Source organism: Bombina bombina, chromosome 7, assembly GCF_027579735.1.
Source record: "Bombina bombina isolate aBomBom1 chromosome 7, aBomBom1.pri, whole genome shotgun sequence".
Taxonomy (NCBI): domain Eukaryota; kingdom Metazoa; phylum Chordata; class Amphibia; order Anura; family Bombinatoridae; genus Bombina; species Bombina bombina.
In genome coordinates, this window is record NC_069505.1 from 231,440,474 (window position 1) to 231,452,519 (window position 12,046).

General features: G+C 32.3%; 1 protein-coding gene across 1 annotated transcript in view; it reads left to right on the plus strand.

Moving 5' to 3' along the window:
• Positions 1 to 12,046, plus strand: part of OTOG (otogelin) — a 576,525-nt gene that overhangs the window by 112,550 nt on the left and 451,929 nt on the right. The window contains 2 exon segments of the mRNA XM_053689346.1: positions 2,728 to 2,873; positions 10,230 to 10,362. Coding sequence (XP_053545321.1) covers positions 2,728 to 2,873; positions 10,230 to 10,362 — 279 coding nt within the window.

The following is a 12,046-nucleotide window of genomic DNA, read 5'->3' on the forward strand; positions in this document are numbered from 1 at the left end:
GGTAGCAATTAGTGCTCAAAAAATTAACCAGAGGTCAGACTTGTCTTAGCACATTCCCTTCTGTAAAATAATGTAAATTTTAATAAAGTGTATTTATATTTATTAATAGATTTTATTTTAATAAAGTTTAATTTTTATCGTTTTATTTTAATAATAATAATAATAATAATAAAGTTTTTTAACCTCTAAATTGTATTTTCTGCCCTTGGCAATATAAGGGTTAAACATAGAGTCAAAATACTTCTAGATAAATACCCTGGGGTGTCTAAATTCTACAAATAAATATTTTTGTGCAGCAGTTTTGAATTAAGTGACCGCTATTTAGCTTACAGATCAAGAATAGCAAATTTTAGAGTTAAAGGGACATTCCAGTCAAAATTTAAATGCACGTAGATCAATTACATCTTCAAATAGAAACATTTTTGCAATATTCATGTAGAAAAATGCTTCTAGTAACAATTAGCACTGTTTTAGGCCTCTATTTAACAAAGTCTGGCGGACCTGATCCGACAGTGCGGATCAGGTCCGCCAGTAGGGATGGGCGAATGTTTCGCAACATTCGAAAAATTAAACGAATTTTAATACATTCGTTCGAATCGAATTTCGAATGTATACATAACATTCTAACATTCGATTTTCGAATGTTCGATTTCGAATTTTATGATTACATTCGAAAATATTCTTTTCGAAAAATTTGAATTTATATTTGTAATAGTATTTCTAATGCTTTCTTTAAATGTAATATTCGAATTATGCAATATTTGAATTCGAAAAAATTGAATTTACATGTTTGTAATAGTATTTCTAATGCTTTCTTTAAATGTAATATTCGAATTATGCAATATTCTATATAGAAACATTCGAAATTATATATTTGTATCTATTATGTATCAATTTACTAGATTCCCTCCCTACCACATGAACTATTGAACTTCTGAATAGTATTTGTTAAACAGAATGTTAAATTCGAAATTTCGAATGTGGACAATCAAAATAATTATAAACATTCGAATTCGAAAGTCACTTTCGAAAACTGTAAATAGCATTCGATTAGAGAATTTTTAAGAATATTCGTTCTTATCAACATTCGGATTTATAATTCGAATTTCGGTAATAACATTTGTTCTAACATTCAAAAATCGAAAATTTACATTTACACATTCGCCCAGACCTCGCTAAATACAGAGAGCAATACGCTCTCCGTATTCAGCATTGCACCAGCGGCTCACAAGAGCTGCTGGTGCAACGCCGCCCCCTGCAGATTTGTGGCCAATGGGCCGCCAGCAGGGAGGTGTCAATCAACCTGATCGTACTCGATCGGGTTGAATTCCGGTGATGTCTGTCCGCCTGCTCAGAGCAGGTGGACAGGGTTATGGAGCAGCGGTCTTTGTAACCGCTGCTTCATAACTGCTGTTTCTGGCGAGCCTACAGGCTCGCCAGAAACATGGGGCAGCTTGATAGATAGGCCCCTTAGTGTTAATACTTTTCTCTGCATGTGAAGTATAAAAAGATATTCTCAGTGCACCTACATTTTAAATATTGCAACTGCTCAGAGCACCAGTGGGGCTTATATAATGTCAGTAATTAACAAATTGAGTCATTACCAGATGGTATGAGCAATTTATGCTCTCTGAGCAAATGCTGTGTTTAAAATGCTGGTGCACGGTGCATACTTAAATACACTTTTGAAACAGCTATAGCTTTTACTATAAGCGTTTTTGCTAATACAGGTATATTACAAAAATGCTTCTATTCAAAACTGAAATGCACCCATGTGGATTCCAATTTTGTCTGGAATGTCCCTTAAAACCAATAATTCCGCCTTTGTAGTATGTGGCCTATATTTGCTATAAATTATATGGAAACCTAGACATATAGGGGCTGATTTATCATTGCTGAATGGTGCTTAATGCACCTGTTTCTGCACGAGCCTTCAGAACTGCTTGTGCAATGATAACGGCATTTATCGATGTCGGGCAACAGCGGATCATGTCAGTCCGACAGATAATAAATCGGCCCCATAGGGTATTTCTAAAACAGGACAACATAATGTATTTATTTTAAAGTATTTTTCTTTAGCTACACTAGTTTTGTAGAAATGGTTATAAAGAAAACTGAAAAAAAAAAAATTATTCCCCCTCCCTATTTTTCAGTATTAAATTGCTATTTTTTGTTGTTTTATGTATAACAAGAAAGGCCTGTTTGTCTTAAAATATGTATGGGTGCACTTAATAATGAGAAGATAATTAAGAATAAAGCAGTGGTGTGCAAAAAATACAAAATTCCCAGTGTCATATAAGATTTGCACAGATCTTAGTGTGTTACACTTTCACAAGAAGAAATCCGGCTCCGGAAAGAGCCTAATGCCACTAGCGGCTGCCTTCTTCCGATAATAGGTACACTAAGCAGTTGTCTAGTTTGCCTGTTGACAGATTCTACCCACTGAACTATTTTATTTATGTTTGCTAATTGATCCTCAGTATTTCACTACTGAAAATTACAGAATTGTTTAGGGAAAGTCTAATCTAAATAGACAGACAGATGATTAATAAGTAACTGGTTTATGTAACGGTCCATTTTCCTCAACAGTTGGATGATATTTACAAAGTCTTATTAAAAGCAGTAGAAGGTTTATTCTACTATCAGTAATGCAAATGTGTTTTGATAATATTGAATATTGTACTGATATATTAGAAACTATACTAAATATGTATTTTTTCTTGCCAGCGGAATGCTCGGTCACAGGGGATATCCACATTATGACATTTGATGGACGAAAATACACTTTTCAGGCTCCCTGTCAATATATTTTAGCCAAAAGTCTCACTTCAGGAATATTCACTGTCACTCTGCAGAATGTACCCTGTGGGCAGGTAACAAGTTTTTTGTTTTGTAACACATAACAATCTTTAAATGCAGTTCTACAGTCATTATAATACTATCAGCAGGATTCGCCATGTGATGTAGTTTTGGTCTGAGTGGAAATGAGGAAAAGGACACACCTTGTTTTCTGTTTTTTTTTGTTGTTAGATCAACAGGGTTGTTTGAAGGAGGCAAAAGAGGAACAATTCCATTATGTGATAATTTTATCCCAACATAGGCTCACATTTGATTAACTGTTTTGATGCTGACCAGTCACCATGATGTAAATACCATGTGTTCAACAAGCAACTCTCATCAGGCTGCACACGATGTTAATGACATTTTTATGCCCCTCCCCATCTGGAAATATGTGTGAATGCATTTTAAAGATGGCATTTTTAAAAGTATTTATTTTTTTAACTGGATGCTCCGGTCTTGAGGCAAAAACTGTGGGAAATTGCTTCACTCAGGGCCCGATGATCTAAACCTCACCAGCATGGAGTGAAATCACACAATCTTTGTGGGGCTTTTTTTGAGCATTATATTGTAATATACAGTATGTGACTCCTGCTTTGTGAGATAAACCGTTCTCAAGCTAAAATAAATCTATCATCTATCTATCTCTTTATTTTTAGAGTTTTCTGTCCCTTTAAGAGGACACATTTCACAATTTGTTTTTTCAAGCTGTGTAATAATTAATTTAAGTCTCAGTCGGTGTATGAGTACACTTCAGAGTATCATTGTCATCAGCTGAAGGTTTCACACAAAATTAAGGGTAAGAAGGAAAAAGAATATAAATGTTTAAAGGGACACTGAACCCAAGTTTTTTATTTTGGGATTCAGATAGAGCATGCAATTTTAAGCAACTTTCTAATTTACTCCTATTATTAAATGTTCATCGTTCTCTTGGTATTTTTATTTGAAAAGCAAGAATGTAAGTTAAGATGCCGGCCCATTTTTGATAAACAACCTGGGTTGTTCTTGCTGATAGGTGGATAAACTCATCCACCAATAAACAAGTGCTGTCCAGGGTTGTGAACTTTCTTTTTCAAATAAAGATAGCAAGAGAACGAGGAAAAATTGATAATAGGAATAAAATAGAAAGTTGCTTAAAATTGCACGCTCTATCTGAATCATAAAATAAAACATTTGGGTTCAGTGTCCCTTTAAGATCCTGGTATTTTTTTTTATCATTCTGACTTTCAGCACTATATATATATATCAGTCTTGAAAGACTCTTTGTAGTGGTCATTTTGTATTATAATTTAGTACTTTGATTTTGATATCATTGTATTACATGGATGGAGTATTTAGGGTGTTATGCCTGGTGCCTTCGTACAAATGTAATGTTTGGTAAAGCCAGCTAAGCTTATTCCATTATATCTAATAAATATCAGGTATTAAATGCCAGTTTTACATTGGTTATAGAACAGTTTTATTAAGGTCTTACGTTAAAGAACATAACAACAAAAGTAACATGATAATAACACTGGGATTCATGAACAGGGAATATAACAACCCCCCCCCCCCCACACACCTTTTTTTCTGCTACTATTTCTACTTGTAGTGTCCCCAAGGTAGGTACTTAAAGGGGCAATATACACCAATTTTCATATAATTGCATGTAATAGACACTACTAAAAAGAAAATTATGCACAGATGCTGATCTAAAAATCCAGTATAAAGCCTTTAGAAAACTTACTTAGAAGCTCCCAATTACGCATTGTTGATGAGGCTAGGCTGGGACACCTAGTAATAGGGGCTGGAAAACAGAAAAAGCAGACACTTCCCCCTTCCCTGCATATGAAAAGACAGATTACACAATAGCAGCAGCAATCTGTAGACTTGGGTCAACAACTGGTAATGTGGGGCTTGGTTAGGAGTCTGCAAATCAGCACAATGTTATTAAAAAAATAGCAAAACTATACATTGTTACAAAAACACTCCCAGATAGGCTGTATTAATGGATCATCTACAAAACATTTATGCAAAAAAAATCTTTTGTACAACGTCCCTTTAACTCATTAGATTAGAACTGTGTGGAATAAGTTTTGCAGTTAAAGTATACATTAATATTTAATATCCAACATGCATAAATGTATTTAATAAACTATAAATCTAGGGAAAAAATGTAACTGTCTAAGGTTGAAAACAGTATCTATTTTTAAAGTAGTGCTGTGTTTTAAAATCTCAAGACAGGCATCCGATTGATTCCAATTCAGGTTAGGTTTAAATATAATACTATTTTTGTGCCTTTGTAAAGTTATATAAGCTTTGATGGGGGGCCTTCTCCAAGGAATAAATCAGATAGAACTTAAATGCAGAGCACACATGCAAGTTTCCTCCACAGGGGTTTCACAGATGACAGAACCTTCAAATATGAATAGGTCCCCAACAACCTCCGCACATCCTACAACAATCAGATGAGTGGGCAGTAGATATTTTATGCAGTTAGTTGGGACATTATGTCATTGAAGTAGAATCATGATGGACAGTTTATGTAGCATAGCCAGTTTTGGTCAAAATAACAGAAGACTTTCCATCCTCCTCAGAAAAAAAGACCCCCTCTTACTCGTTATGGAGTTCCATTTGATAATTGTCCCACTTCTAAAAAATGTTTTAGTTGTCTTCATAAATATTTTGAGAAGACCGTTCCTGATTTTAAAGGGACACAAATGTTAAAATTTAAATTTTATTATTCACATAGAGCATGCACTTGAGAGGGAAAAAAACTGGGCACAGTTTTTTTATATGCACACATATATGCACCAGCTCCTATAGAGCATATGCAAGTATTCATGGTGTATATGTATGCAAAAGAATATTTAAAACAGTGCATGAGTCCAAATCACAAAGAATGAAAGTCTTACTTTTAGTTTGATGTTAAATATTGTAGCAGCTTTCAAATCCTCTTGGCGTATTGAAAAGAATTAGCATACGCAATTTTATTAAGCACTTCCATGTTGCAACAATATCGACTTCAGGTTTCAATTCAGCGCCTTGAAATGGCTGTTTGTTCTACAGCCAACCGTTCACAACAGAGAATCCAAAGCTCTAGAGCGCAAAGAAATTCCAGAATAGTGTAAAACTTTAGATACCAAATTTATTTGAACAAATTTCCTACTTACCAGCATAAGATATTAACAGCCATAAACAGTAGCCACTGTGATATCTGTCACAGAGCCGTTAGCTTCACAGTTGTCCAAGTTGTCATGTGACGTCACCACCCGGTATTTTGGTCTTGGTAGTCAGAGACTTGTCAGCCAAGGTCCTACTCTTGAGCTTCTCCAGCTTAACATTAGACATATGTATACAAGTTTGTGATTCACAGAATACAGGGGGCAAGGAAATGCAAGTAAACTTTTAAATTTGCCTGAAAAAAATTTGCTCTTTTTAAATTCAGAGTGAAATTGCATTGTCTTTTTGTTATCCATTTGTTAAATGTGCAATTCTATTGTTTGTTTTGGTCCTTTTTCAAAGTATTCCAAAATATCCAAATAATTAGATATGTCGAGCTCTTTCTTCTCTCACATGTTTTTTTTTCTTTAATGATTCTATATTTTCTCCTTTTCTTTTTATAGTTTTTTTTTTATATTTTATTGGTGTTTATTGCAATCTGTTTGAATAGTCAAGTCTTAAATGTTTTCAAATTCTTTCCAATATATTCTAAAATCAGTCAACACCCCTTTTGTGGGTTTCTTCTTCACCCATATTTTGCTTTCAGTGAATCTGACAACCATATTCTTAAAGATCGGAAAAATGTTAAGCATATTTTTTTCAGTGTTATTAAAATCGTACTAGCTAAAATAACCAACGGAATGCAAATGTATCATTTAAGTTTACTGTTTGGATATTTAAAACATTTCAATTATAAAATTACTCAAATTAATATAAAATTGGTAATTGCTGACATAATGATTTTATATTACTGGTTATGTTAAAAAAACTAAATGCAAGTACATTAAACATTGATCATATTGATTCATATTGATCACATATCTTTTGCTTCTGTGAAAACCCATGTCATTTTTAAAAAAAAAATCTCATTAAGCATCTGTTCTTTCTATTGCTATTTTTATGTTTGACCAAATTGTATTGTTCTATCATATACATAACTTAGGTGGCTGAAATTATTAAAATGAAATGTCTTCGAAAAGTAAGCTAAAAATCACCCACATTGCATGTACTGTTTTTTGAAAAGCATACTCCTATGGATTAGAATAGGTGTCTTTGCATATCTCTGTGTTTGGGTATTTTATCCAACCAAATAAATACATTGAATAGTGCCTACAGCAATATTGTAGCATAACAGATGATAATTTACTAACTATTTTGCTAAATAGTGGGTTATTTTTCTCAAAATAGATAAGAAACAAAAAGTTGCATTATGGTAATTTAATTTATTTTGACTTCTGTTCCTACATGATCTGTACTAAAACCTTTAACAGGTGAAGAATAATGGATGTTTCAAATTAGCTAGTTCTGATCTTTAAATCAGCTACATTTAAGATATTCAACAACTCATTATAACTCTCATTGGTGTTGACGACTCATGTCATAAGCAGACTTGTTTATATTACAGCACATTAATTTTCCAAGTAGGGAAGAGATCCAAGTCAACTTACCACTGAATTGTAACTGGTCAGCTCCATTTATTGAGTGCTACAGCAATTGTACCAGCAGGGAAATATCAAATAATAGGTAGACTAAAGCTCCATATTCAAGAAGTATCACAAAGGGTCACTTCATCTTGTTCCTCAGAGTTGATGACACAAATATTCATCGACCTATAAGTGGCTTCAGAATGATGTGAAATTTTGCTAAAGCACTTTCTGGAAAACAAATCAGCACAGCTTAACTTTATCAGGGTATCAGGTGTCTGCATCAATGTCTTTGTAGTTTTCTGAGATGAGAAGAGTTTTGAACATAGGAATTTTTTGTCAAGTGTTCTGTAAGAGACACAGCAACTCATGTGAAAAAAACACCTGCTGAAAGTTTCCTGAGGTGATGTTATGAAAGAAATGATTCATGAGAACAGAGAATTATTGTCTTCTAGAGTTACTTCTCTTCACAAGCAATTGATGATGAAAGTGTTGTCTATCTTTATATTATAAGTTATAGTAAACAACTGAAATGTTTGTTTATTGCATTTTATTGGCTTTTTCTCTTGGATGTTGTATCTGTTTCTATAAACAGTTGTTATAGGCTAATGACTTTCAGTTCTACCAAAGCCACATAGTTTCAAATCATTGCAGCTTAATTAAAGCCTTTTTGCATATTTATTAGAGATGCACACAGGTAAAAAAAATATATTTTTTCCTCAAGGTTTATTTCATACCATTGCAAGCATTAATTTCATCAAAATATTTGTTAACCTAACTTGTTCGATAAGGAAATTCTTTCTCATTATTTCCAATAGGAAGCAAAAAAAAAAATACAAATATTTGTAACAAATATCTTGTATTATAGAATTCAAACAATTAAAATAACCTATTTTGGGCAGGATTACGAGTGGAGTGGTAGTTTGCGCTCTTGCATTAGCTCCGACAAACTTTGGCTTTTGCGCACATCAAGTAGAGCGTGTATTACAAGTTGGAAGTAATACGTTTTTTGCATGAGCGCTAATATGACGTGCGCGAAAAGCCGAATTCTGAATATTGCAACCACATTAATGTATTCCCTCGTAAAATTCAATGGAGCACAAAAAGTGGAGAAAAAACTAACACCATTACTCGTGCTCAAACCCAATCGCATTGTTTCAAGTGCGCTAACCCAACATGAAATATATATTTTTCACATTCCAATGTTCTTCACATAGTAGAGTATGTTCTATATTTCTCTATATATGATGGCACTTTGTTACAATAAATAAATACATATCTATACCTATATATTTATTTATTTTAAATTGTGCGCTCCATATGAACTATGAAAGCTTAATTTTGACTTTTACTCTAGTGCAGCTATAGTTTAAGTTTAATCCAGTGTCCTTCTTATGTTACAAGTGCATACACAAATGTGAAGAACATAGGACTGTGACATATTTACAGTAAATACACAAACACTTAATTTAATATGAATATTGCATAAATATGCTTTTACATGTTTTCAGCTACTTAACTGGAAAGGGCTCCAATGCACTATATATATGTGCTCTACTTCCAATGCCCACAAAGAACCACAATTAAAGCCCTTATCGCTCATGCGCAACAGTTAGCGCGCCACTCATAATCTAGTCCTTTATGAGGTAAAGACATCAATTGATTTATCTGCAAACATTTTCATAGACTTTTATAATGATTTTCTTTTGAAAGTTTTTTTTAAATGATTGCAATTGACCGTTATATGTTTTAAGCTGTTTTGGCCCTTGAAATCCCTGCAGTTCGCCATTTCATAATTATATCACATCCCCTTAGACCCTTTGTGATTCTTAGGAATATGAGATCACTGTAAATGTGATTTTAATAAATACCGAAACACCTCTACTGCATTTTTATATGCTTTTAATAGATCAGTACATTTTCTTCGGAAATTCATTTTATAACTACATTTTTTTTTGAGTCAACTAAAGTAGCTTTGCATACTTAATTACAAACAATAAAATATTTCAGTTTTTTTCAAATTATTTTTACTAAGGTTATGGTAATGTTATAAATAACTATAAAGATTAACATATTTGTCCATCCATTAACCATAAAAGTTATTTCAAATATTTCTAAAGCTCCAATGACTAATCTCCTTTTTATAAAGTTGCACATAAAACATAGGAGGTAAAAAACTTGTCTAATGCAAGTGGCTCTTAACTACCTCCCATATTGAAAATGAGACTTCAATTGGATCTCATCAAACACAATATACGGTCATTATCCGCTGTTTCAGTTCTAAAAATGATCAGTTAGTAAACAGTAGTAGCCAAAGCATAGCCAGCAGATATACTCAATAAGATTTAAAGGAACACAATAATTGGTATTTCATAGCAGTATTGTTCACATTTGTGCTAGGATATCTTGGCCCTTGATAACCTTCCAGTTTTTCATTTCATAATTATATCACATACCAAGTAAAACACTGGGGCACATTTTAGAAATGAACGTAAAATGAGATCAATGTATAAATATTATATTCCTGAACACTGAAACATCTACATTGATGTTTTTATGTACTTTTGACACATAAGAATATTTTTTTCTGAAATTAGAAAGTACATTTTTAATATTATCACAAAATATGAATTTATTGAGTCGTAAACAGTTGTAGACTTAATTAAATGTATGATAAGGCATAACCAACAAATTTACTCAGCAGGATCTTATACAAGTCATTTTTATATTTTTATTTTTTATTTCTATATTTATTTAATTTGACAGAACCAAGATGGCTCTTGTATCCAATCAGTGAATTTAAATTTAAACCAGGACCCAAGGAAGCAGGTGACATTGACCCGTTCAGGTGATGTTTTGGTGTATGACCAATATAAAATAAACCTTCCATACACAGATGGTAAGCCACAAAAATAATATTGTTTCTATTCAAATTGTGCTACCCTTATAGTTGTATATTGTTGTTGTTGTGTATATTTTTTTTTAATTCCATGAATGAACCACATTTTCCATTTTGTTTTAAATGTTGTAGATGTTTTCTTACTGTGTATCTCATTTTAGCATGTATAGCATTATCAAAAGGATTTTAAACAATTTGAAATTTTAATATAAAAAAAATAATTTAGTGTTCTAATTTACATTTGCAATATAATTATTTACTATGCCTAATTATCCTGTAATTAACTATTTACATTGTGAATTTTATAGTTTGGGGAATTGGTAGCACACAGTGCAGATGTCACAGGCCTAACCCTGCTACATATCTGTCACTAATTGGGCTCATCACAGGCGATAAGATACTTCAAAACAAAACCACTTTAACTAAAAAGTTTGGCTACTTAAAAACAATTGCAGCAAACAAAATGTTATGGTAATCAGAAAATGTTTACAGTTAGATGGAATGATGTTTTATGTTCCTTAAATCTTTTATATTAGTATTATAGAATGCACTTTTTTTAAAATGAAGATAATACAAATATAGACTAGATATAACCTTAAAACATCTTTCCAGTTTGTTTATCAAACATTTAATTATTTCAGCAAACCTCACATCTCTCTTCATTCCTTAGTGGATGGTAATAAGGAACAGAAGGGTCAGACCTTTAGCTAGATGCACAATAGCCAAATTACAATTTTCTATATTTTGTTTAGTGTTCTGCTCTTCAATATTGTTCATGTGTAATAGAATAATAAATTATTTTCAGGAAATTATAATCTGAAATTAAACATAGAACAATATTACTTTTAAACAATATATACCTTGATATGATTAAATTATTAGCTGGTTGTAAAAATACTCTTTCTTCAACTCATCTTTTGTGTATTTGGTTTTCAATTTTTTTTTATGTTAAAGGGACAGTCTAGTATAAATTAAACTTTCATTATTCAGATAGGACTTGTAATTTTAATCAACTTTCCAATTTACTTTTATCATCAAATTTGCTTTTTTTCTCTTGGTATCCTTAGTTTAAACTAAACATAGGTAGGCTCATATGCTAATTTCTAAGCCTTTGAGGGCTGCCTCTTATCACATGCTTTTTAAATCTCTTTTCAACACAAAGAGACAGAAAGTACACATGGGCCATATAGATAACACTGTGTTCAGGCATAGGGGGTTATTTAAGATCTAATAAACAGTCACAGTCATGTGATCAGGGGGCTGGAAGAAGGTTCCTAGATACAAGGTAATCACAGAAGTAAAAAGTATATTAATATAACTGTTGGTTATGCAAAACTGGGGAATGGGTAATAAAGGGATTATCTATCTTTTAAAACAATAACAATTCTATGGTAGACTGTCCCTTTAATATTAAGATTTACATATAAACGAAGTGCATTTTTTATTTATTTTGTTGTCAAATATATAGCGGTATTTCTTTTATATAACATTCTAACCAATGTATATACTTTTGGAGAAAAAAAAAACATTTTAATGGTATAATAAAGGTGCTAACATATTTGTTATTTATGAACAACTGAGGACCAGATTACAAGTGGCGTGATATTTAGCGGTTTCGCTATAGTGATACTACCGCCAGAAGTAAATATTTTGTGTGTGCAGGATAGCACGTGTATTACAAGTT